This window comes from Aspergillus neoniger (assembly GCF_003184625.1).
Source record: "Aspergillus neoniger CBS 115656 unplaced genomic scaffold BO87scaffold_14, whole genome shotgun sequence".
Lineage (NCBI taxonomy): Eukaryota > Fungi > Ascomycota > Eurotiomycetes > Eurotiales > Aspergillaceae > Aspergillus > Aspergillus neoniger.
Genome location: NW_020291142.1, coordinates 204,236 through 229,772, shown reverse-complemented (window position 1 = coordinate 229,772; position 25,537 = coordinate 204,236). Strand labels below are relative to the sequence as shown.

Here is a 25,537-nt window from a genome sequence, read left to right as displayed (position 1 = left end):
AGCTCATTCGGCATTCTTTTGTGTTATGAGTTGGGGGTATAGACTAGATGTAACAGTCAACTCAGGGTTGTATGGAAGAGTGGTTTGGAGTGAACATGCAACAAGAGGGGTAATCGGATGAATGGATGAATGTGCTTCCAGAACTTGATATTACGAATATTCCTAAAATAACGCTCTAAAGGATCGCGCGGATACACGATTCGTCGCTTCGTTAGCAGGGTTACTTTGGGCCTCTTCGATCAGGAATCCCCGTATCTGCTCTAGACAGTATCGTCCTTATTTATTTCCTGGACCTATCGGAAGGCTGTGGCATTGTTTGAATATCTGGAGCAGGAACAGATATTCCGATCAGACTTACTAGGACCTGATAGCGTACTCGTAGAGGGAAACAATCTAATTCGCCGAGTAAAGGGAACACGGGTTTCCGCAACATTATGTGTGGGTCAGGCAAATGATTCCGATTGGGATCTTTGGGGGGCTGACAGGGAAGTATATCACATCACGCAGGGACTCATCCTACCAGTACAAGCACAGTAGCCTCGTTACGGCAGTGCATATGATAGGGGGCCCAAAGCGATCACATGGAGCAGGCTAAAGGTTCACTTACTTCAACTACTATCTGTGAACATGCTGCTGGAGACCTACTAGCGTGACAGGGAAGGCATTCCAAGCGGAACTACCCGACGACGTAGGTTTGCTTGATTGCATGGGTTTCGCCGTCTCCCAACTCAACCCTGCATACCGCAGCACTCCACAAGTAGACCTCCCCGGATGTTACATTGAAAAAAGCTGGCGTAATAACTCATCTTCGCTTGCAATCAATCCATACTAATTGGAGTTCAACCTTAATGTTGGTGGTTTTACTGGTTTTCGAGCTCTAGAAACAAGCATACATTCTTAGTAGCAGTTGTGGTCAATCAGACTAGTATGTACAAAATATAGGCATCGAATTAAGCTGATACACATCCAAAGAAAGCAGAAAGTAAGGCCAAGCAGGGGGCAACCCCACGCCGACGTTATCCGAATTTGGGGGCCTAAGATATAGACCATTAAACTGGGGCTTGCCTACCTCCCACCTTCCCTTTGAATGGCCAAAGGCACTTAGATCATGGCAGAAGCCTAATGCCAACAGGTCTACAAGGGAGGGTTGGATACATTCCATATCAATATCACCGGTAAAAGAAGACTTTGGCAACTTTGTAATTTTACTGCGTGTCAAATTTGTTAAGCCAGACGACGGTTTTTGAGTATAAGCTATGAACAAAGGTAGTAACGGGGTGTATAGCCTGTATTGCTGCTCTAAACGTCGATGACAATCTTTTGATACTATGCTGTACGTAACCTTCAGTGCTTAAGGTCAGCGGTAGTATGAGCGTTCATTTACCTTCAAAAGCTAGAGGTGGTGTGCTATAGGTCAGAAGGCAATTGCATGCTCAAGTATTACTAGTGCTGTTATGCATGAGGACGCTGATGTGAGATTTTATTAGTTTGTAAGAGGCAAGTTGTCAGAATCACGAAGGCCGAGGTAGAAATATATATTATACTAAGCGAGTAGGGTGAATTGATTGCAGTCATTCCCACAGATGATGAGACGATTTTGCGTAGTGATATCCAGGGGGAAATCCGTGACTTCACCACACGACACTGCTGCTGTCCGTTGACAGATGACTCTAATGTAGTGGCGAATGTATATCTACTCAACATCTCATGATTCCAGGCTCAGCTTCTAGAAGATTTCTGTTTTCAGAATCTTTCTGCATCCCCGATCACATGATGGTGCCCCCACACCATCCCGGCAGGTCCTTCTCAATCCAGCCTAGTGCCAGGCCCTTCCGCAGGCACCGCCGGCTTGGCATAGAAGGCCATTGGTCGGGGACGGGCAGATGAAGCGGAGAGCCCCACTGAAAAGGCTCGCGAATTAGGTAATGAGATGTTCAACAGGTGTAACGTTGAACACACAAATTTGTTTGTGATGCAAAGACTTTCATTCGGCCCGGCGGGTGACTCAGAAGATGGTCTTCTCGCCGGACTCGTTCATTTGTCACCGCAGTTCCTCTTGACATCTTCAGCCTGTCATTGTTGTTCAGTTTCTGCGCTAGGTTGATTGTTTGCCTGTTTGTGTCAATGTAGGAGCGGTAGGGCCGTTGACGTTGTACATCCCCAAGAAACTCTCTTCGTCGCCAGTTCTTTTTACCGTCCCCACTCGTCCATCTCATTTCCCGCGGAGAGGAGAAGCAAGCTGTGATTTTCACCTTCCCGTCACCGCAGAGTCATGGCCCATCCAACTGGCGACAAGGTTGACTCCCATCTGAATGTTCAGACGGGTCAATTCTTCCAGGAGGGTCGAGAGGAACCCTATCTGCATGATGTAGAGGAGAAGCAGGACGACAAGAAGGACAGCCCCGTCTATAATGACACCTTTGGTGATGAAGAGTATGCCGAGGTTAAATATAAGGTCTTGAGCTGGTGGTATGTCTATTCAAACGTCCTATATCTGCTACCGAATAACTGACTTGAATGTGCCAGGCAATGTGGTTTCCGTAAGTGATTCTGATGCTAGCATCAGTCGACAGCTCGTCTTACTAACTTTGCCAGTCATGGTTGCGGAAACCGTGTCCCTTGGTATCCTGTCGCTGCCTGCTGTTGTCGCCACTCTGGGTCTTGCTCCGTATGTATTGAACCAGCAGCTGCTTGAAGTGATATCCTCCTCTAACTAGGTGTAGTGCTATTGTTCTCATCGTTGGTCTCGGTCTTCTGGCTACCTACACCGGTTACGTCATCGGTCAGTTCAGATGGCGCTATCCCCATGTACAGAATCTGGCCGATGCCGGTGAGATCCTCTTTGGGTCTATTGGTCGAGAGATCTTCGGTATCGGACAGCTGCTGCTCGTCATCTTCATCATGGCGAGTCATCTGTTGACCTTCTCGGTCGCCATGAACACGATCACGGAACATGGAACTTGCTCCATCGTTTTTGGTGTTGTTGGTCTCGTGATCTGCTACTTCCTGGGTCTACCTAGGACGTCTGCGAATGTTTCCTATCTCTCAGTTGCTTGTAAGTTGCGAACAATGTCAGGTAGTCTCACGATACTAACTTGCACAGCTTTCATCAGTGTGTTCTCCGCCGTGATGATCGTTATGATTGCCGTCGGTGTGGAACGTCCTTACAAGGGAACCCTTGAAGCAACGGTGGATACCAGCTTGTATGAAGCATTCCTTGCTGTCTGCAACATTGTCTTCTCCTTCTGTGGGTCACGTTCTCTCCTGCATTAGCTACTCCTACTAACGTGCAATAGCGGGTCATGTCGCATTCTTCGGCTTCATGTCCGAATTAAAGGACCACCGAGAGTACCCCAAGGCCCTGTGTCTTCTCCAGGGTCTCGACACCATTCTCTACCTGGTCACTTCCGTGGTGATCTACATTTATGCGGGGCCTAATGTCACGTCCCCTGCACTAGGCTCCGCTAGTGAACTCGTGGGCAAGATAGCCTACGGAATCGCCCTCCCTACTGTACGTGCGGTGCTCATATTACCTGTGCTCTACTGACATGTGATAGATCATCATCGGTGGCGTTGTGAATGGCCATGTCGCCTGTAAATATGTCTATGTCCGTATCTTCCGTCACGGAGACCGGATGCACAGCCGCGACCTCGTGGCAACTGGATCCTGGGTGGGCATCGCTTTGGGATTGTGGATCATTGCCTGGATCATTGCAGAGGCCATTCCTGTGTTCAATGATTTGCTGAGTTTGATTGTATGCTGCCAGCCTCTTCTACTAAAGTATCTTACTAACTGCGTTCCAGGCGTCCCTTTTCGCTAGTTGGTCTACATGTGAGCGCATTATTCCCTTTCATTCGTCGTATTCACACTAACAGCAAATAGTCGGCTTCAGCGGCATGTTCTGGCTCTACCTCAACAAGGACCGACTGTTCTCTTCGCCTAAGAAGATTGCACTGACTATCTTGAACGTTATTATAATCGGCATTGCAGCTTGCATTGTGAGTATTCTTCCTGCTATTGTCATTTCATCTCTAATCACAGCACCAGTGCGGCCTTGGACTCTACGTCTCCGGTCGGTCCCTTCACGACGACGCCAACAGCAGCAGTTTCTCGTGTGCCAGTAATGCTTAGGGAGGAGGTATAGACCAGGTATATATTGCATATAGCGCCACATGTGTCATAATAGACTAGATGCATTCTGTACAGAGAAGCCTATGGAAAGAAATGTATAATATAACTGTATACTGCATACCATTAATTTAGCCCCCATCATGCCATCGTCTCACTCACCATCTAGTAAGGAATAAATCCCCGCAAAAACCCGATCCCCAGCTTGCCGCCCATCTCACCCGAAAATTTCCCTAAGCGTCAGTGCCAAGGCCCCGCCAAGGGCCCGCCAAGATCACCGCGGCGGCGCCATCTTGGCGGTCAGACATTTTGTGGACGCTCAGTCACTGGATCGCTTGTGACGGTCGGCTGAAAATTTCGCAGCTGAAGTCAATGCGCAGTAAAGAGAAGAGAGTGAAAAGAGAGTAGCTGTAAAAAAGACAACTTGGTCGTGATATACCTGTTTACGGAGACAATACTACCCGTGAGAGAAGATGCTATGTTATATCTCTTCGCTCTACCCGTCGAGGCTGTCACTTGTTTGAGATTATGCGGAGTCCCCGCATTCAAAGCAAGTGATCGTGGCACGTGCCCTGGACTGTTTATTGCCGCTCACTCACCTCACCCCACTCTCTCTTCCACAAAGCCACGATGATGATGATGATGGTGTTGGCTTGGTCAGGCCCCTGCTCAAAGACGCCACCGTCTACTGCTTGTCTATCTATCCACCAGAAGACTACAAAGAAGCTACTTCGGACACCACCACCAACAGAACTGCCAAAGCGCAGAACACTACTCGACGCAACAACGTCATCGGCGCCATGAGTGTCAATCCCCAAGAGTTCACTTAATGAACGAATGAGTCATGGCGCTCTCCCGCCTAACTAAGGTAAGACACAACATCACACCCAGTCGGCTAAGTTTCAAGCTGTCGGCCATGCACGAGCTAGATAGATACTACCTGCACAGCATCCTAGTCTGTGCGAGCACGAGCATGAGCATTGGCGTTGGCAACAGCTGAGCTGCGATAAGCTAGAGCAAGTCGCGTATCAGAGTCCACAATGGCATGTTCCTGATACTCTTGTCATCGCATGGCACACGTGGAAAGGAAGATTACTATCGCTCTAGTAGCATGCAGGTTGGCTTCGGCTATGTTGATATTTCACGCGTACATACACACGCGGTTGCGGTAACGGCGTCGCTGGGCGTAAAAGTAAGGAATAGGCAAGATCGACAAGGCTTCTTGGCTTGCGCGGTGCAACTTAACTTGGCCCCCCGACGGTGGTGGTGGTAGAAAGTTACTAGAGTAGGTAGGTAGGGTTGCTTCATTTCGATGGTCAAAGTTTGGAATGGAAATCCGGCCAATTTCCAGCGAGTTGCGGGATTTGTTCTGACTGGTGCTGGTGCTGGTGGGCTTGGCAAGTGGCGTGAGGATTGGGGGTGGTGCTGACTGAATGACCAATTTTTCGAAAGTATGAGGGTAGAAAGTAATTCGTTTAATTAGTCTCGCTACGATGTGAGTGTCCTAAGTGTTTTTCCATGGTAGGTGTAGAGGTGCTGTTGGCGGAGGAGAGGCAGAGAGAGAGCGAGGCAGCGAGTGGGTGAGGGTTACCGAGAGCATGAGTGTGGGTGGTGGGTGCCCTCCACCCAACTCGGTCTGTCTTGGTATCATTTCTTGTCGCAGCCTCATCAACCCGCGAGAATTCGGAATACCAGCCTGATTCAGAAATGAAAAGTTTCACAATTTCACAGTCTGTCAGACTCCTCGTCATGTCTTCGGCTGTCCTTCCTCTTCTTCCCCCAAACCTCCCATCCTGGCTGGAACCAAGATCTCGGCATTCATCTGCCCAGCCCTTGGCCGGGAGCCAAGGAGGGAACGCGGCCCTGAACCTTCCTCGATGCCTTCATTTCTCCCCGTTCATTCGTCTTCCCTGCCCTTGCCGAGATGAGCTGATTGGTGTGACCGAAAAGCCCTTCTTCCGATTATCCTGGTCGTTGAAGCAAGCAATGCAGCCCGACCTCCACCCCGCAGAGCTCACGGTTTTTCCGGGGTGCAGCCCTTAGCTATAAAGAGGTCGCGTCGCTTCCCGTTCAATCCCACCGTTGCTTGCGACCTGCATCAGTCCTGATCCAGCCAAAAATAAGACATCTCACCATGTCTTCGGTGCCCACTTTCGCCGGCTTGTCCGGTCGGAAGCTGATCTGGTCTGTGACTTCCTGTGCGACCTTGGGTTTCTTGCTCTTTGGTTACGATCGTAAGGCTTTCCCTTTGCCTGGCGCTTTTAGCCTTGAGCTAACCTCGATTAGAGGGTGTGATGAGCAGTATTATTGACGCCGATCCGTTCAACGACATTTTCACGGCTACGAGAGACAACTCCACCATTCAGGGTGTGGTCACTGCTATCTATGAATTGGGTAGGTACATCCCTTGTCTTTGTCTCACAACCAGACTCTAACCCTTCTAGGATGTCTCGCCGGTGCTGTCTTTATCCTCGCCTGCGGTGACTGGCTCGGCCGCAGATACTCCATCATGCTCGGTGCCACCATCATGATCATCGGTGTTATCATCCAGGTTACGTCTGTCAAGGGACACGTCCCTCTGGCTCAATTCTGTGTCGGACGTGTCATTACTGGTGTCGGAAACGGCATGAACACATCCACCATCCCCACATACCAGGCTGAATGTTCGAGAACCTCCAATCGTGGTCTGCTCATCTGTATCGAGGGTAGTACCATTGCTATTGGAACCCTGATCTCCTACTGGGTGGACTTCGGCGCCTCCTATGGTCCCGATGACCTCACCTGGCGTTTCCCCATCGCTTTCCAGATCTTCTTCGGTCTTCTTATCATTTTCGGACTCATGGTGCTGCCCGAGTCTCCCAGATGGCTGTTCACCCAGGAGCGCTACGAGGAAGGTGAGCGGGTCATTGCCGCCTTGCAGGGTAAGGAAATCAGCCACCACGAGGTCCAGCTGCAGAAGACCATCATTCTGGACTCTCTCAGAGCGTATGTCCCCTGCCCTCAAATCATCCATAGCCTAAGCTAACCTCACCAGTTCCGGCATGGCCACCAAGTCCACTCCCCTCTCCGCCGTCTTCACCGGCGGCAAGACCCAGCACTGCCGTCGCATGCTTCTGGGCTGCTCATCTCAATTCTTCCAGCAAATCGGTGGTTGCAATGCTGTCATCTACTACCTGCCCGTCCTGATGCAGCAATCCCTCCACCAGACCGAATTCATGGCCATGATTCTTGGTGGTGTCAATATGATCGTCTACTCCATCTTCGCCTGTTCATCCTGGTTCCTGATCCAAAAGGTCGGCCGTCGCAACCTCTTCCTTGTCGGCTCTTTCGGCCAAAGTGCTTCCATGGTGATTACCTTCGCCTGCTTGATCCCCGGCGGTCCCGAAGCCGCCAAGGGTGCCGCCGTCGGCTTGTTCACCTTCATTGCCACCTTCGGCGCTACCTGGCTCCCGCTCCCTTGGCTCTACCCGGCTGAAATCTCCCCGATCAAGACCCGTACCAAGGCGAACGCCATCTCCACCTGCACTAACTGGCTCTTCAACTTCCTCATTGTCATGGTCACCCCCATTATGATTCGCAACATCGGATGGGGCACGTACCTCTTCTTCGCGGTCATCAACGCCCTCTTCATCCCGGTCATTTACATCTTCTACCCCGAGACAAAGGGTAGATCACTCGAGGAAATTGATCTGATCTTCGCCAAGGGATACCTCGAGAAGATGACCTATGTGCGTGCGGCCAAGGAGCTGCCATTCTTGACCGATGAGGAGGTCGAGCAGGTTGCTATTCAGTACGGATTCGGTCCTGCTGATCAGCCTGCTAGTGGTGATAGTGAGAGCACGGAGACTGGTGCAGGTAGGACGGAGGTTGAGGTGGAGAAGCGCAGCGAGTAAGGGGGGCTTAGTTGGATTAGATTAGAGTCTTTGCTCGATAAAGAGCTGTTGTTGTTTGAGGCGGTGATATCCAGATTGACATTGTATTACTCATTGGACAAGATACCATATACCAGATGGAGTTTGGCTCTGTCAATATTTATGGGACATTAATATAGGACTGCAATATACCTACACAATCTTTTACTATGCTACCGAAGACCCATGGTACATACTCTCAACCGACCTTCTCCAGAACCATCTACCCCAAAGCCCAGAAAACCCTCATCATAGACTTAACATCCCTCCCCAGCTCCTCAAGCTGCCTCTTCCTCTCGACCCACCTAGACATCTCATCGAACATCTCAACCCTAGTATACCCATCCTCACCCCAAACCAACACCTCCTTATCACCAACCTTCTGTACCGCCCTTCCAACAATGAACCCGATCCAATGATCCTGAACCCTCCCCACCAACTCCATGTGCTTCACTACACCCTGCCCAGTAGACAAATCATCCAGCCCAACAAGCTGCTCATGAAATGCATCAAAGAGATAAATCAACTCCACCCCATGGTGCGCACATCCCATCTTCGGTCCAGGAAATGGGTTCCCGAACTCAATATGGAAGTGTTGGATACTGTCTGCATCGCCATATACATTGTGGCGCTGGGTCCTCAACGCATCTATGGTACGGTGGATGGATAAGTGAAAGACAGCATCTGAGCGAAATCGTTCGAGGCCGGAGAGTAGGCTTCTCTGTGATGCGCCTTCGACTAAACCGTAGAGTTGGAGAATCAGTGTGGCTGCTTCGGGAGTGGGATAGCTTTTCGTGAATGTTTCTTTGAGGGATGAGAAGGTGATGTTGCTTTCTTGGAAGTGACCAGCCGACTATACACCGGATGGTAACACCGTTAGCAAGAAAACCGCACCCCATAGCTGAAGAAATAAAGGAAGGTGAGTAGTAGAGTCCAACACACTAACCTCAGCCTCGCACGCCCCAATCATAACCTCAACAGGAAAACGCCGCCCATATCCACCATCCCTAAACTTAGCACCACCCTCAACCCCAGGTAACGTAACCACCTCCCACCCCATCCCCACCCCATCAACAACCGGCGGCATCACACAAACCCCATTCACCAGCGCACCCTCCAACAACTCCCTCGCCGGAATCCTCCTCATCCTTTCCACCCTCTCCAAACTCCCCATCTCCTCATTAACCCCCCAATACCCACACAACTTCCTCCACCCCACCTCCGCATCTGCCAAACTACCCGGCGATACCGTTCCCCTGGCACCAGAGTGCATAATGACTCTCCGGAACAGCGGGGTTCCATGCGTATCTGCATCCAGTAGATGTGCATGCACATCATGAGAGCCGGATGAGCTCCCACCGAGTGTAATTTGATCAGCATCACCACCAAAATATTCTATGTTGGGAGAAATCCACGTCAAAGCGATCTTCTGATCATAACTAGCGAAGTTGAGGCCTTTCATATCAGTATTAGGTGCTTGGGTATCCAGCATATCAGCTGATCCAAGTAATCCGAACACGCCAAGGCGGTAGGATATGGTTATTGCTATCATGGGCCGGCGAGATTCTACTGAGCGGAGGACGAGGCGGGTGGGGTCTTGATGTTATTATATTAGTAATTGTTATCTGTCCATCCTGGGAGAAATGAATTCTAGTTATTATTACCTACCTATTATAGGGTCACTCCCCGCGCCAAATGCGCCCGCACCGCCATGTATCCAGACGAGAACCGGCAGTGTGATGGAGGAATCTATCCCGGCATGTGATAGACCCGTTGCGCTAGGTCGGATGATGTTGAGGTTCAGACAGTCGAATTCTGATTCCGGTATGTGTTTGGGGAAGGGAATGTCTGCTTGGAAGTAGGCGCTGTTGTCGCCGCCGGGTGGTTGGGGGCATTTGGGTCTAATATTAGCGGATTACTTTGTCAATGTGTTGAGAATGTTAGGTTGGATGTATTGGGGTATTGTCAAGTACCCGTTTGTTGTTGCATAGAACACATCGGATGGGAGGTGGGTGCGGAGTTTGGCGTGCTTCCATCGATGGGTTATTTCTCCGTATGGGATGCCGAGGAAATTGTCGATGTTTGGGAAGAGAGGAGAGGGTTTGCCGATGATGGTTTGGATGTAGGTTGGGTTGGTTGTGGTTGGTATGTTTATGATGGGGGCTTGGTTGGGGGGTGGTGGTTTGTTCATGGTGGTGTTGTGGTTATTTGGAGGTGGCAAGGGAAAAGCTAGTAGTTCTTAATGTGAGAGTTTTAAGCAGAGGCAACTCTTCAATGAAACTTTTTTTTCTGATAGTGGATGGGCGTGAGATGATATGTGATAGGTAATGACAGGGACATTTTTCCCTTTAGGTATGTATCCACGAAAAGGCGGATACTGTCTTGGAATTCCACAGCCCTATCTTCAATGCTATTTCGGTTGTAATCATCACCTAACCATCAACTGAAGGTGGGGAATGGCGAAAGTTAATCTTTCATGGGCCCCAGTAGGCTCCCCGCTTGTCTTGGACTCAATCTCCGCTTATTGGAGTCATGATCCAGGACACCTTCATTGGCGCTATGCCAGGAGTAACCGATGAGTCAATCATGTATGACTTCTTTTGATACTTCCTGCCAATCTGAAACTGTGATTGGTTGCTGATCAGTCACACAAACGCCAATTAGCAAGATAGTGGATACAGTCGAAGGCGTCCCGAGTGGCCCAATTTGACTAACTTTCCCTTTTGGGACCCCGACATGTACCCAGCCCTCGCCGTCTTGAGAACATAGGTGCCTTCACCATAGTGAAGAAAACATAGCACCATGATCCCCTGCAGGACCCCGAAAAGCAAATTTCGACCATTAATTTAGCTCGTATCTGCGCGCTAGCCTACTAGCCGTCCCTCTCATTCAGATCAGCACATAGCTTTACCCTTTCGGGACCCCGACCTGAAAGGATCTTTATGCTTGGTATGTAACCGCACCATAAGGACGATCTATTTTTTAATCACGCTAACTGAATCTTCAAAGCTACCTAGACGGCAAATTAGCTTATTCAACTATCAGCATTATCTATCAGTCACTCAGTCTGCTGCAGAAAAGTTCGCTGGCACTACACGCTTAAGTCACAGCCCACATACATTGCTAACCTATGGCGCAGTCTGACACCCGGCACAATGGAATCAGCTGCAACAATCCAATGTACCTCCCAACAAACTCGGTTCCATATCGAATCTCCCAATTACCGCGAGGTAAGAGCCCGTTGCAGCAATGACTTACACAGGATCAATAGGTCTCATGTGTTGACTGTGCCCATGTCTCTAGCTCGACATCAAAGGACTGCAAATTCTCGTTACATCAGCGGAGAAGTCGACCACAAAGGGGAAGTCAAAAGCGAGATCTAAAGACGGTATTGAGATTTTGTCCAACGCGGACCTGTCATTGAAAGAAGGTCGGCGATATGCTCTCGTCGGTCGGAATGGGACCGGAAAGTCGAGTAAGAGACAGTCCTGCTAGACAGATAACTTTTACTCAGGGGCTAACCAGTGTGCCTCGTCTTGAAAAAGCATTATTGAGAAGTATAGCGGAGAAGCTCATCCCGGGGATACCAGAGAACACAAAAATTGCGATAGTTCAGCAGACCAGACTGACGGATGGGGTCAATGATCCCAGGCAAGCGGGTAGGGATAATACAGGTCTGAATGTCCTACAGACTGTGATAGAGAGGGCAACGTCTAGGAGTGCTATCGAACAAGAGATATCGAGTATGTATACACCTGATAGTGTTTTCTTCTAGCTAACAAGTTAGCCCTGTCTCAGGGAATTGATACTTCAGATCCTTATGCTCCAGTTAGGGCACTTCGGTCGCTGAAACACGAGCGCCTCCAAAAACGCCTTTTCATATTGGATAAAGATGCTCGGCTTCGCAGTGGAATGCGAGGCATGCAAGCCAGGAAAGCGCTTGTGGCTTTTGAGAAAGTGGTTGCTGAATCGAAGAGAATGTGCGTGGACAATCCGTTAGACATCGACGTTGATCAGCGCGCCCTTCTGAACTGACATCTGCCCAGGCTAGAAGAACCCAACGAAGACATCCCATCCGACACCCTCCAGCAAGAGACTCAAGATGCAGTGGACTTGCTCGCACAGCTTCAATCACAAATCGAACCAGCTCTTGTTGTAGAAATAGAGACTAGGGCGCGGAGTATCCTGGCCGGATTAGGATTCTCGTCTGCAATGATGGCAAAGCCTATCTCCGACTTGTCGGGCGGTTGGCACATGCGAGCAGCTCTTGCAACTACCCTTTTACAGGACGCCGATATACTGATCCTTGACGAACCTACAAACTTCCTCGACATGCTAGGCATTATCTGGCTGCAACGATACCTCATCTCAATTGGGGATAACCGCAAGCCACCTACCATGATTATCGTCTCCCACGATCGAGACTTCATCAGCCTCTGCACGGATCTGATCATTCTCAAAGACAAGCAGCTCACGTACTTCCACGGAGACCTTCCCACATACGAGATATCGCAATCCGAACGACGAAAATATCTCACGACGATGAAGGAAGCACAGGACAAGCAAAAAGCCCACATTGAGAAAACGATCGCAGCCAATCTCAAAGCGGGCAAGGCAAACGACGATCAGAACAAGATCAGACAAGCAAAGTCACGTCAGAAGAAACTGGATAATCGGTGGGGTATGGAAGTCGGTGCTAGGGGCGGTAGGTTTAAGCTGAATCGCGACCTAGTTGGCTATCACTTTACAGCCCGAGAGGAGATCGACATACCCCCGGAAGAACGACCGGTTATTATAGATTTGCCGGAGCCGCCTGATCTACGATTCCCAGGATCGCTCATAACCCTTGAAAAAGTCAGCTTTCACTTCGCGGCTACGTCTCCGATCGTCATCCGGGAGGTCGACCTCTCGGTCGGTATGGGCGACCGAATTGGAATACTGGGGTTGAACGGGGCGGGCAAGTCAACACTTATTCAAACATTAGTGGGAGAAACAAACCCGACGCAAGGAACAAGGAATACCCACCCTCGCCTACGCCTGGGATATTACTCCCAGCATGGAGTGGAGGCCCTGCAAGCCCTTGGTGCACAGGATGAAACACTCACATCGCTAGCACTATTGACCCAGGATGTTAATGGGGAGTTGGCAGAGGGTGAGATCCGCGGCCTCTTAAGTCAGCTGGGACTGCCTGGACGTCTAGCCTCAGATGTACCTGTTCGCAAGCTGTCGGGCGGACAGCTGGTTCGCTGTGCATTGGCACGGTTGTTCTGGCGTCGTCCTCATTGCCTTGTCCTGGACGAGGTCACCACCCACTTGGACTATGAGACTGTTACGGCGTTGAGACGGGCGCTTAATGAGTGGGAAGGTGCGGTTGTTGCTGTTAGTCATGATAGATGGTTTATGAGGGGGGCTGTGGAGGGGGTTGTAGATGAAGGGCAGTCGGAGGATGAGGAGGATAATACTGTGGATGGATTAGAGAATAGGAGGAGAGTCATGTATATGGTACGTGGTGGGGAGTTGAGTGTCCTGGGACGTGGTGTTGATGAGTTTGAGGAACTGATGGAAAGACGTGTGAGGAAGTTGATACACTAGCGCCAAATAGGATGTGCGGTGAAGGGGCCATCAGGGTAGAAGAATTTAGCCTGATATCATTCGGCAGTTTCTGGACAGATGAAACTCATAGTAATTTCAGAAGCTTTAGCCATTGTCCAGTATACCATATTGTTTGGGGGCTGCCTACCGCCGACCTTTCGTGACAGCTGGTGCAGAAACAACTAGTGATTATGGAAGCAAGTCTTTCACTTCACAGCCATTGCCATCCCTTTGAATTCCGCCGCGGATAGAGCACGGTCAAAATACCTTGACATATAGGGCAAACAATTGCCGTTACCGAGAATAGTTAAATGTAGCCTACAACTAAGAATCGGATGTCTTAGATACCCCTGTCTAGTGACGTCCATCTAATTTAAGCCCTGGCCATCTCGGCTCTCATATACAGGTTTATATGCCGATGATCCTAGCATTGTCTGATTCGCACACATTCCGAAGTGCAGAAGTCCAGACCACAAGCCGTGGATAGCCATAGGCCGCGGAAGGTGATTAGCCGTGGAAGGCCATAAGCCGTGAAATAAATGCACTATTGCAAGGTCTGTCTAGCGCAGAACATTGAGTTGCCAAACCGGACGTCATGATCCCCGAACCAGATATCAACAAGCGATGCTCCCTCTTTAGAGAGTTCACCGCCTGGGACTGTGAAGAGCAATCTTAGCTTAGGGCACCTGAATGGTCTGAGGCAGGTTTCGGCTTGTACTATTTAGAGATTTCTAGATAAGGGTCTGTTTCTTCTACGGGGTTCAGGAAATGCTTGGCCCACTGTCAAGATTGAATCTGCCGGATGCGCTAGCTAGTTCAGCGGGATCGGTTAACAATTTAACCTAGCAAAACTCGGATCTGTTAATGATCATCGCTCTACGGGTGGGTTACCTTTCAAGGAAAGGACTGGCCCAGAATTTAAGCAACACTGAATAGAGTTGATTGGATTATATATACACTATCTGTGCCTTTCCCGGCTGAAGAGGAGTACCGATGTTGAATGGGTGTTTCCAATCAGAGTGGGTGGATTTTCTAGCTCTTACACACCCGACGTTCTAAAACGAAGAACCAAGCTATTAATTCCCGCGATGGGGTCTATTTACCCAGGCTGCGCCTAAAGCCCTTTAATTAAGACTTAGTTGACGCTGGCGGTCCAATTATCAACCGTGAAGGTTGCCGGGCCACCGGTGAACGGCTCAGTTCCAAATTGCAGAGCTAGTGATCATTTATGTTAGTGACCGTTCCACTGCGGCACTCGCTAGTAGAATTAGGAAAACTCACTGATCAAATGCTGAGAGCTAGCCGGGAAGCCTTGGTTCTGGGTGAGATAGTTGAAGAAGTCCTTGATGTCCCCACTGTACGAGTTGATAGGAGATCCTGCCACGAAGCTATATGTCTTCTGCTCCGCACCGGCCTGGACGCTGGTACCATACCACACCTCCCAAGACTTGCCTCCCACAGTGGCAGTGGCAATCTGCTTGCCAATCGGCTGGACTGTGCCGTAGCGGGCAAGCCTGGTGACGTTAGCCTCCTCCATCTATGTTGTTCGCGACGTCACATACCAAATCATAAGCTCATAGTCACCGCTGGAAGTGGCATGATCCGCATTCGCCGCGGTGAACAGATCATATGAGACATCGGCTTGCACATTGGTGTCGTCCTGGCTCCATTTCACCGAGGTGGGGATGCTTGACACATCGCTGACGAGCTTCTTGTCAAAGGTAAGGCCGGAGTTAGAGTAGCTTTTCACTGTTCCCTCGCCACCACTCCACGTCCATTCGGTATGCCATGAGGCACCACTGCTGCTAAGCTTGTCGACGTAGACACACTGGCTGCCAGTGCCCTGGTATTCTCCCCAGAGGTTCTGGTTCACCGAGTATGGGGGGCTCGAGGCACTGTCATACTGAGAGCACATCGTCTGGCCCATGGCGGTGGCCGCAAGCATGGAAATGGTCACAGCGAGCTTCATGTTGGGCAATGGAGCAGAGGAACGGCAGTCTAGAGAGTTTCGAAAGGAAAAGAGGTTGATTGTTTGGAACAAGACACGAACACAGAGGGGGCGGCAGATGACGCAGTTTAAATAGATCAAATCTGGTCAAAGATGCTTACTATCAGCACAATTTTGTCCGACTTTCCGTGTCCAATACGGTATTCACCAAGAAGTAAGCCAACTAGCTATAGCGGGTGCGCCGTCATTAACGCCAACCTGTAACATTGACATGTACATCCTCCGTTTCAAAATGAGACCCTGCTTCGGAGCACTTTCCGCTTCAAGTTAGCGGTGGTCTGTGGCAGTCAGCAACCAAGCATTGTGGAGAACGGGATCTCCAGGAATAAATTAAAGGGTCCTGCCTGTGCTGACGATATCCATTACGAACATAGACCAATTGGATCTAGACAAGAGTAGGTTAGTTGGTGATCGGTCAATTATCGGAGAATATCAACAGAGCTGAGGAGTCATCTTGAATTCACTGAGAATATATCTCATATGTTTATTATACCACTAGGTTAAAGTCTCCAGGGGCCATGGAACCATATCAATTGGGGATCATAGTATTTTCTTCCATGTAGTACCTGCACGTTACCATTTAGATTCATTTCTCTGATGGCTCCATTCTTTCTTATTCAGTGTCTTGTCTTTTTTGCGATACTTCCTTCCTCCCAGTCCTTTCTTGCCTACTGATCTATATTCAAACATTAATCTCTTATCCAGGTTTCCTCCTCCCTCCAGGGTCTTCTGCCCGGAGATTTCGGTTGCCTGTAGTTATCCATCATCCACGGTCTACGACTTCGAGCGACTAATTTGCTTAGAATTAATCTCAGTGAAACGGAACAGCTAGCCAAAAGAGAGTAATTATCTAGACCCTTCCCGTCTCGACCTCCACTGCATACCTACCAAACCCCCGATATCCTGGTTAGGTTGAAACCAAACGAAATACCTCAATATAGACACCTGCAACCGAAAGGCTGCATTGATTTTGAATAACGACTAGTAGACAGTATGAGACTGGGGGAACTTGGGAGGGGGTCGAACGAATGATATTTTCATGATGCTGCCAGCTCTCAATGGAACGAACATGGAGGAGAAGGAGGTAATGTTGTCTTGGGCTTAGTAGTAGGTCTATAAATAGGTATGAGGACATGGGTCTGTTGGGGCTATGATGGGGGCCGATGGGGCTGAGGTCTGTTGGTCTATCCCTTTTTCCTAGCATAATGTTGTTTCTGGGATGGACAGGCGATCTGCTGGGAAGGAAGGAGGGTCTGTCATGGATCACATGGCGTTAGTAGCAAAGGTCCAGGACTATTGGATTGGATTTTTGGGGGTACCTGTGCTCAAATTTCGTGATAAGGTGGTTTGAGGTGAGGATAGAGCTACTAGGGCTACCATATTGGCCAAGACACGCAGTGGGTGGAGAGGAGGAAGCAGCTTCGGGTGCTTGGAAAGAACATCGGATCCATAGCTTGTTCGGGACTTTTGGCTAAATGGTTATGGCGACAATGGATTCGCCGGCTTGGCCAGTCTAAGCAGCCCACTTTAGCTCATATTCATGCTGTGACATTTATCCGTTCCTAGTAGTCCCAAGCTTCCAAATAACGTCCACATGCTCTCCTTCAAGCAAACGGCCCGTGAAACTCCACCAAGACTGCCGGGAACCGACGGTCCACACTGGCCCAAGCCTCCTCAACCAAAAGCCCTTCCGAAATTTTGATTATACCAGTGACAGCGACACACAGCCTGAGTGCGCTAATTCGCACCACTCCTATCCAGTCGTGCATCTCTTTGCAGTATTTTATTTCACAAAGCGGGATTTACTACCAGTTGTCATGATTTAGTCTATCATCAACTTGCATGCATTCATCCGAGGGCTCACTCACCTTATTTGTGATAATTGTCAATAAGTGACCGAAAGTCGGCTTTAATGCGACGGTGCTGAGAGTCACCCTTGTGCTGTCAAGCGTGTTCAGGTAATCCAAGGCGAGCGCTTGGGCTATTGAGGCGTCGCCTATGGCGGTAATGGCTCGGGTCTGGGCGCGGATCGAAAGGATGCTATTCTTGTCTAATTCGACTGTAGAGAGGGTCTTTTGAAGAACAATAGCTTGCTCGCTGAGACGCTGGAGGAGTGAGATGAGGTTGCTAACGCCACTCTCTGGATTGGGAATGCCGGGCGGGGGTGCAGAGGGTTGTGCAGGTACGGTAGCAGCAATGCTTGGGGATGAAGTGATGCTGGTAGTGACATAGTCTATATTGACTTCAGAAGTGGGCTGGCCGAAAAGAGGTGAGACGAGGCTAAGAAACGCTGAGATTGCGAGTATCAGTTTCATTTCGATATATGAGTAGCAAGTGGGCCTAGGTTGGGTGGCATGAGACAAGATTGAGATTATGGTGGCTCCGCCTTGACTATTATATATGACTACATTATAAACACCGTCGCATGTAGCTTGTGCATAGAATATACTGCATTTGTGCTACTATGATATATCTACGGCAACAACTGGACGGACTGGAAAGCTGTGATTGTCCATAATCGATATTGCCTGGGCAGGTCATATCGGGACGTATGCATCACGCATAACACCTCGTATATCGATACAATCTGGGATCTAATCGTGTGTTCTGCAGATATATAGTGTTATGGTAAGGCCTGATTATTCGACTAGGAATAATAGAGGTGCATATATGAGCCTGGCCATATGCTAAATCACTGTTAGGGTTCCAGCGCGGTCATGTGTAACCGGGAGAGAATAACGCTGCAGAATAGGACCATACGGCTAGTACAGTCAGTAGAAAGGCTGCCCACCAAGGCTGCCCACCCATACCCACGTCCTTCCTGCTTGAACTAGCTCACATGAAGTGGACTCTGTTCAATGACTGTATTGAGCACTGGAATTCTACTCAATCTTAAATTTCATTAGTCGCATTCATGGGGCAAGCGTATAGGTAACATATACATCAGGGATGGTGGTGATCTTGATTTGCTATAGACCTTTATAAGTGTATAATTATCAAACCATGGATATTTTGCAAACTGGTACTTTGTGAATCTGGGACCATCCAAGAGATTGACACGCAAACTGTTCATCCATCAGGCTCGGCAGGTAAGTAACAGGTACTGCATGTACTCCCATCCCATCAGCAACTGCAAAGATGCCCGTTGCCATCCTGTAATCGGACAATTTAGCGTTACGCACTAGCGTCTTATCAATCCACACGGCACTACTGCACCTCGACGCCAATCATGCATCGTCAACCGCATATCGCGGCCGCGTCTTGATAAGAAATGCGGAGAAGTCCAGATAAGAGGGTGAAGGCATTGGCCTCCCCTCTTTCCCCTCTTCATCCATCCAAAAATGCCTTCATCCTCGAGTACAGCCCGTGCAAGCACTTCTTGCCGTCGCTGCCACCGACGGAAGAAGCGCTGCGACCGTACACTTCCACAATGTGAGACCTGTATCCATGCCCAGGTAGAATGCAGTTTTCTCGATGATGATCGACAAGTCGGCACGTATCCAATCGCGTAGGTCCGCTAACAGTAACCTGAGTTCGTCCGCTGATTGTAGGGTTGAAGATACGTACAAGGACTGGAGACTCGCGTTAAGGAGCTAGAAAAGCAACTTTCCGCGGCCTTAGTATCATCGCCATACCCTAACCTCCAACCCGACCATGACTTCGACCAGCCAATAATCAACTTCGCGACACCCCCGGATACAGACATCAGTGACACCTTGCCCTTTGCGACTCCTCCATCTCACAGCCGATCGGACTTTTTGGTCGATGAGCTCAAGCGACTGTCCCTAGAAGCTGCAGCAGAACGACATCTTGGTTCCTCATCGGGACTATCCTTCGCCAAGCTGACCCAGGCAGTCTTACGACGGCTATCCCCCGACAAAGCCGAGTTTGTATTCGACGATACTCCTGATGAGTCTACAGAGCAATACGATGGACCTCTCTCAGATCCTCTACTCGATGTGTCAACTTCGCTCTGGGAATTTAACAACTCCTTCTCATCGCCATGCTTGTTCAACCAACTCCCTCTATCACACGTCATGGAAGACGAGACAACGCTAGCTGATTTGCAGTTCCCAGATAGGGCACATATCGAATATCTAATGGAGTTTTACTTTGCACATTCCCACACTTTGTACCCTATAATCCGCCAAACCGAGTTCGCATCCGTTATATGGCGAGTATACAACAATCCACAAGACCCGCTGGCAGGTTCTGCCTTATGGATGTTCCGCATCTGGATGGTTCTAGCCATCGGGTCAACGACGCACTGTTCTGTGACGTTGGGGGACGAGTCGGAGTCTGTGCTGTACTATAACAAGGCGATGGTATACTTCGAGGAGGCTCTTGGCTTGGGCGATATGGTATGTTATTTTTCTCCCTCAGAGACAAAAGTCCACTGTCTGACCAGTCAGGCTGCGCTAGAGGTCATGATGCTGCAAGTCTCATATTCATTCTTCAACCAAGTTGGTCCAAGTACGTTCACCCTCAACCTGATCTATATTCTACTAACCAAATTCAAGATACATTCTTCCTCGTCGGGGTTGCCGCCCGCATGGCCATCGGTATAGGTCTACACAGCTCTTCAAGCTATGCCAATCTTCCGTCCGACGTAATCGAGTATCGCAAGCGGATATTCTTCTCTCTATACATGATGGATAGGTATCAGTCCCATATCTCCACACCTTGTCCCATATCCACTAACGAAGAATAACAGAGTAGTTTCCATAGCCTTAGGCCGCCCTTTCGCCATCCACGACAACGACATTGACATCGAAGTAACTCCCACTTCTCCACCGCACCCCAAAATCATAGTCTCCACCTAAAACTAACCAACAATCTACAGCCCTTCACCGACACCACCACAACAGACGACCCAACCCACACAACCGAACTCTCTATACCCCTCCACATCCTCTCCCTCCGCCGCATCGCCAGCGAAATCACTACCGCCCTGCACTCCCCAACCAACACACCCAATCAAGACCGGAATAATACCCTCCAAACCCTACACAAAAAGCTCCTCCAGTGGCGGCGCACCATGCCCTTTCCTCTTCCACCAACCCCATCGCCAATCCCACACCTGACCAGCGCGTGGTTCGATCTAAACTACTACACGCACATGACGATGCTATACCGACCCTCTCCTCTATTCCCCTCTCTAGACGAACAGAAAGTGAAGGTGTTAGCGACAGCCGCTGCCATGGCGATCCGGCAGGCGATGAATCTGCATCGACAGGGCCGGTTCGCGTATAACTGGCTGAATCTGTTGGGGGTGTTTCAGAGCGCGGTGGCGTTGATGTATGCTACGCTGGCGAGGCCGGATGAGTTGGGGGTTGTGGTTAGGGAGAGTAAAGTTGTGGAGGATTTGGGGCTGGTGGTGGAGTTACTGAGGGTTTTTGGGAGGAAATTTGGGGTTGCGCGGAGATTGGAGAAGATTGTAGGGGTTGTGGTGGGAAGGTTAGATGGGTATTGTTCTGGGGGATAGCAGTTACTGGTACTAAAGGAATGTTTATATAAGGGGGTAGTGAGGAGGGTAATTAGTTCTCGATTTAGTACTATATATCAAATTCAAACTTTGCCAATTTAGTAGTCAGGTAGCTGGACAGTCGATATGAGAAACAATGATGACGTCGAACATGGATAAGGGTCACGATAAAATCTCCCAGAAAAACCAGGTACGCCTCAGGAAATGCGACCAGTCTCATAAACATAGCTTTCGGTAGTCATTTCTCTGCCTTTGGCTAGACTTAGAGCAACCACCGTGATGGGGCCGCCTCGAATGAGAGAATGCAGCGGTCCGCCCGGTGCAACCAGCTCAGCTTGAATGATTCCGGCCACAACGAGAATAGGAAGGCATGGCTTCACTCTGTGGATGTGGTTGACATAACGCGTGATAACTTCAGCACTATCCACGACAGCTTCCACAAGCACAACAGTGTGTATTTCCCGTAGATGGTCATCATCGATGTATTCTGGGTAAACTGTCCGCAGGGTGCAAGCTCTTTGAAAGACATCCCGAATTCCAGCGGCCATTTGGTGACTACCTCCCTCTAGGGGAATAGTGAGCATGCCGCTTTCACGGACAAGTTGATAGCCAGTGGCTTTGGGCTCCTCGAAGACATCAATAGCAGCCTCCTCAACGCCTCCTAGCTCGCTTATGTATTCACTGGCAAGATACCATCCAACTTCATGATAGACCTTTTCCTCCAAACACTGATCGGGGAAGTATATCGTTCTCAGCATCTTGGTATGCAGCAACTTTGCTACACCCTTGTGGGTCGCGTGGGCAAGGGTAAATTGATGTTGAATGATTTGATCCAAAAAGGCTGGCTCCTCGAGTTCCTTCAGATGGAGGGTGGTTGAATCTATGCAATCTTTCGAATTCTTCAATCTCAAAGCCACGCCCCATAACCATGATCTCTCATAGCAGGGATTATCTGGGCGGCGAAGGATGATCGAATAATGTGCTTGATGAAGCATCTGCTCATCTGAACCGTGGCCTCCAAACGCCCATACCTGCAAGTTATGCACTGTCCTGAGGCGTTCGATCAGTTTGTCTTTAGCCTTAGGGGGGACGATATAACCGTTGGATAGTGGGCCCGAGCCAATTATCTTGACAGATTGCGAGAGACCCTCTTGCGCCAGAACCCTTTCCCACAGCAAGCGGAGTCTGGAAGTCACCAGGATGATGCGAAGGCGCGGACACTTCGAGACACGATGCAGAAAGCTTCTTATTTCGGGATAGAGAGAAACTACAGACGCAGCCTTTCCACAGGCCTCGTCAAATCGGCCGTCGGCCACAGTTTGTTCGTACGCTAAGCTTGATTGACGGCATTCCGAGTAATCCCCATTAAATCCACACCACGGGTGTCTCTTTGGCAAGGGACGGGGTCCCTTGTCATTACTCTCGCCAAAATAGAACATTTCCCAGAAGGTCTGCTCTTCATATTTGGGTGCGAAGACTCCATCGCAGTCCATGACTAGGACCTTCCCCACCTGCCCTTGCCAAGGAGCTACAACTTCGTCAATACACTGATCCACAATGCCTTGATTGTGTTCTTCATTTCGATCGAGCTGAAAGGTGTGAATGAGGGTGATAATCTTCGGAAGGTCATGAGGATCGACCATGGTGAACATGATCCTCCGGTCGATACACGTGTGTTTCAGCCCAATGATTTCTTCATCGGCCCATTTGCGAAAGTAATCAAGAGAACACCAGGTAAGATGATTCTTTTCAGCGTCCTCCATACAACGCTGATGGGCTACCTCGACAGGGGTGTTCACATACATGATATGCGTGAATGGCCTATTGAGGGTACCATCATCCAGAAGTGTCGTGTATGGATGGTCGCCGAAATCGTCCGGTTGCATGTAATTAGCTGTGGCGATCCCTGTGACCCCAGCATCATCACATTCATGACTGATGGATTCAAAGGCGCTATCATAGGCAAACCAGTGAACAGGGCAGGCTTTTTTGACCTCTTCGTACTCATAAAACGAAAAAGGGCCCCCCTCAAGTTCCCTTCGGAGCTGATTCAGAAGATGGGTCTTTCCAGATCCGGGAAGGCCAAAGATGCCTATCATATTTTGTCTGGGTGGACCGGATGGATTCAAGTTGTTGCTTATGAATCTTCCCGACATGATGTAGTGATATTGCAGTAATCGGAAGAGTATGGGTTATAAGAAGTCTGGTTATGCAGAAAAACAGGGGCTTGTCAAAGCATTATGTATCGATGGCCTGGGAAGAAAATAGAGTATGACAAATGCTCCACGGGTCAACGATGAGTCGATAGAGGAAGTGACATCCAAGGTACAAGGACTACATACTTATATCAACACAAGAGCAACCATGGGGATCACAAAAGCATGTAAATAAAGCATGAAGTCCGTTGCTAGAGCTTGAATCGAGGAAACCCCCACTGTGTTACATGCTTGCTATTCTGCCATATCGGTGAGCACCGTACGATCTTTTGACTGTTATGCCATGGTTTGTATATCTGAAGTTCTCCATGTGAAAGACTGTTTCATATAGGTGTAACTTAGCGGTACCAATCATTCTTGATCACTGATAAGTCCCTTCAATTACAATCAAAATAAGCACGGCCCCATCGGAAACTCCCGTATATGACATTAATAAAGGGGCTCTGCCCATATCTGCTACAATAGCTGCGCGGGTAATCCCACACATTTGAAAGCAACTCTTTATTCTTGGCAATTCGACAAACATCGGAACGAACAAACAACAAAGCAGCCTGAAATCGGGGGCAACCGAATAATTTATAACATTATCACCAAAAATATACACCCAAAGTGAGGCGAATCAAAATAATTGGTCCACAATCAGCACCATGAGTTGTCCTCAGTGCTTAGTGATAAAGGGCCGTTTCAATTCGTTCTAACCACCCCACTTGAATGCGTCAACGTGGACAGCTCCACAGAATCACATATCACGATCGTAAATAAACCCAAACCCCAATTCAAGACTAATACTAAACCACGGAAACACCCATCATCACTACCACTGATCCCGTCTACAACCGAGAAAGAAAAGACCAAAAATGGTCTTTAAATCCCTCCCCAACATCCTCACAACCCTAACAACCATCTCCAAAACCACCCACGACCTGCTCTCCACCATACTGATCGCCCAAGACTCCCACGGCGACAACCCCCTCTACGCCAGCACGGCCCTCACCCTGGCCAGCAGCTTCGCACCGCCCGCCCTTGCCGCAATCACCATCCACCAAGCCCTCGAAACCAACACCCAACTACGCCAAATCTCCTCCCACCTGGGCACCATCTCCGACACTCTCGCCCGCGACAATGCACTGCGCGTCGCATCCGAATTCCCCACCCTCGTGTACAATATGCTCCAACACAAAATCAAATCCGAGCCGTCCTCAATATGGTACCTCGTTTACCACCCGGACACGATCTGGCGACATCATTTCGAGGATTTGGTTCTGAATCGCGGCGTGCTGGGTGAGCGGTTCATTGGGATATTTGGGAGTTTGGATGCGGTGGTTATTTATATGCAGGCTATGAGGAGGGCAGGTGTGGGGAGAGGAGGCGGGGAAGGGGAGGTGCATTTCAGGTTACTTGTTCCGGCGTACTATCCCATTACGGTGGAGACGCCGATCAAGTTTCCGGTGGAGAGTATTGAGCCGTTCGATGTTTATTGTGATGTGCATAATGGGGTGCCGTTGGTAAGAATGTTTCTTCCGGGGGTGAGGGAGGGCGAGTTGGGGAATGTGGGGTTGTGGAAGCCGCAGAGGGGGTTTTGGGAACAATGTAAGTTGTCCTATTTCGGAGCCGTTGATTTGAGGTGCTGATGGGGTAATAGTGTTTGGAATAGGGACTGGACAGGATGAGAATCCCAGGTTGTTGGGGATGCAGGTATTGCATGATGGGGAGATTGGGAAGACGGACGGATTGGTGACTCATGATCAGTCCGTCGATGAGCCAATACGACAACCTGGCGAGCAGGTACAAGTGCAAGAGAAGATGCGTGATGTGCTGGCAGAAGATCCAGTGAGTGGTGACGAGTACATATATGAGGAAGCCGTTGGTCGAGAAACAGATGATGAGTTGGAGCGCGCCTCGACAGTCGCATCAGCTGGAGAGACCGAACAGCATACTATCCGACATCATTCGCGTCGACATAAGAGTCGGCACAGCACTGCATCCCAGGCTGGATCCGTGGCTGGCAGTGACTTCTACTCGGTTTATTCGTGGACCTCTGGTCAGAGCTCCCGTAGCTCAGGGAGGAGACACAAGCGTCGACATGACAGTCGGAATGGGAGTGATCGAAGCAGTCGCCGATGAGTTGCAGCCTGCGAAGAGATGAAGTGTCAAGAGCACGTCTAAAAGACACATACTTGCAGACATAATACCAGC

At 49.5% G+C, this 25,537-nt stretch overlaps 9 protein-coding genes across 9 annotated transcripts; 5 read left to right on the top strand and 4 right to left on the bottom strand.

Moving 5' to 3' along the window:
* Positions 1 to 2,012: 2,012 nt before the first annotated feature.
* Positions 2,013 to 4,192, top strand: BO87DRAFT_357795 (amino acid transporter). The gene is made up of 10 exons (XM_025621430.1): positions 2,013 to 2,469; positions 2,527 to 2,540; positions 2,596 to 2,668; positions 2,724 to 3,055; positions 3,104 to 3,247; positions 3,297 to 3,511; positions 3,558 to 3,755; positions 3,805 to 3,832; positions 3,884 to 3,999; positions 4,049 to 4,192. The coding sequence occupies exons 1-10, from the start codon at positions 2,273 to 2,275 to the stop codon at positions 4,130 to 4,132; spliced, it is 1,401 nt and encodes a 466-aa protein (XP_025480228.1). The 5' UTR covers positions 2,013 to 2,272; the 3' UTR covers positions 4,133 to 4,192.
* Positions 4,193 to 6,209: 2,017 nt separating this feature from the next.
* BO87DRAFT_376101 (sugar porter family MFS transporter) lies at positions 6,210 to 8,215 on the top strand. The gene is made up of 4 exons (XM_025623209.1): positions 6,210 to 6,363; positions 6,416 to 6,523; positions 6,574 to 7,114; positions 7,164 to 8,215. Exons 1-4 carry the CDS (start codon positions 6,264 to 6,266, stop codon positions 8,020 to 8,022), a joined length of 1,608 nt encoding a protein of 535 aa, XP_025480227.1. The 5' UTR covers positions 6,210 to 6,263; the 3' UTR covers positions 8,023 to 8,215.
* Positions 8,096 to 10,231, bottom strand: BO87DRAFT_458595 (alpha/beta-hydrolase; the record flags this gene model as incomplete). Its single annotated transcript, XM_025628889.1, has 4 exons — positions 8,096 to 8,893; positions 8,987 to 9,636; positions 9,709 to 9,941; positions 10,014 to 10,231. The coding sequence occupies 4 exons, from the start codon at positions 10,229 to 10,231 to the stop codon at positions 8,264 to 8,266; spliced, it is 1,731 nt and encodes a 576-aa protein (XP_025480226.1). The 3' UTR covers positions 8,096 to 8,263.
* Positions 10,232 to 11,067: 836 nt separating this feature from the next.
* Positions 11,068 to 13,826, top strand: BO87DRAFT_357790 (P-loop containing nucleoside triphosphate hydrolase protein). Its single transcript, XM_025621429.1, has 5 exons — positions 11,068 to 11,270; positions 11,344 to 11,515; positions 11,586 to 11,783; positions 11,828 to 12,020; positions 12,087 to 13,826. Exons 1-5 carry the CDS (start codon positions 11,196 to 11,198, stop codon positions 13,630 to 13,632), a joined length of 2,184 nt encoding a protein of 727 aa, XP_025480225.1. The 5' UTR covers positions 11,068 to 11,195; the 3' UTR covers positions 13,633 to 13,826.
* Positions 13,827 to 14,552: 726 nt separating this feature from the next.
* BO87DRAFT_333490 (glycoside hydrolase family 12 protein) lies at positions 14,553 to 15,661 on the bottom strand. Its single transcript, XM_025620414.1, has 3 exons — positions 15,195 to 15,661; positions 14,914 to 15,146; positions 14,553 to 14,847 (listed from the first exon to the last, which is right to left on the bottom strand). The coding sequence occupies exons 1-3, from the start codon at positions 15,599 to 15,601 to the stop codon at positions 14,768 to 14,770; spliced, it is 720 nt and encodes a 239-aa protein (XP_025480224.1). The 5' UTR covers positions 15,602 to 15,661; the 3' UTR covers positions 14,553 to 14,767.
* Positions 15,662 to 17,442: 1,781 nt separating this feature from the next.
* BO87DRAFT_386179 (uncharacterized protein) lies at positions 17,443 to 17,955 on the bottom strand (the record flags this gene model as incomplete). The annotated part of the gene is made up of 2 exons (XM_025624750.1): positions 17,443 to 17,445; positions 17,509 to 17,955. The coding sequence occupies 2 exons, from the start codon at positions 17,953 to 17,955 to the stop codon at positions 17,443 to 17,445; spliced, it is 450 nt and encodes a 149-aa protein (XP_025480223.1).
* Positions 17,956 to 18,981: 1,026 nt separating this feature from the next.
* Positions 18,982 to 21,125, top strand: BO87DRAFT_435179 (fungal specific transcription factor domain-containing protein; the record flags this gene model as incomplete). Its single annotated transcript, XM_025627748.1, has 6 exons — positions 18,982 to 19,148; positions 19,200 to 20,001; positions 20,053 to 20,113; positions 20,161 to 20,299; positions 20,355 to 20,415; positions 20,484 to 21,125. 6 exons carry the CDS (start codon positions 18,982 to 18,984, stop codon positions 21,123 to 21,125), a joined length of 1,872 nt encoding a protein of 623 aa, XP_025480222.1.
* A 197-nt stretch (positions 21,126 to 21,322) lies between these two features.
* On the bottom strand, positions 21,323 to 23,323 carry BO87DRAFT_435177 (uncharacterized protein; the record flags this gene model as incomplete). The annotated part of the gene is made up of 1 exon (XM_025627747.1): positions 21,323 to 23,323. The coding sequence occupies exon 1, from the start codon at positions 23,279 to 23,281 to the stop codon at positions 21,323 to 21,325; it is 1,959 nt and encodes a 652-aa protein (XP_025480221.1). The 5' UTR covers positions 23,282 to 23,323.
* An 875-nt stretch (positions 23,324 to 24,198) lies between these two features.
* Positions 24,199 to 25,465, top strand: BO87DRAFT_415522 (uncharacterized protein; the record flags this gene model as incomplete). The annotated part of the gene is made up of 2 exons (XM_025626694.1): positions 24,199 to 24,931; positions 24,996 to 25,465. The coding sequence occupies 2 exons, from the start codon at positions 24,199 to 24,201 to the stop codon at positions 25,463 to 25,465; spliced, it is 1,203 nt and encodes a 400-aa protein (XP_025480220.1).
* Positions 25,466 to 25,537: the final 72 nt, after the last annotated feature.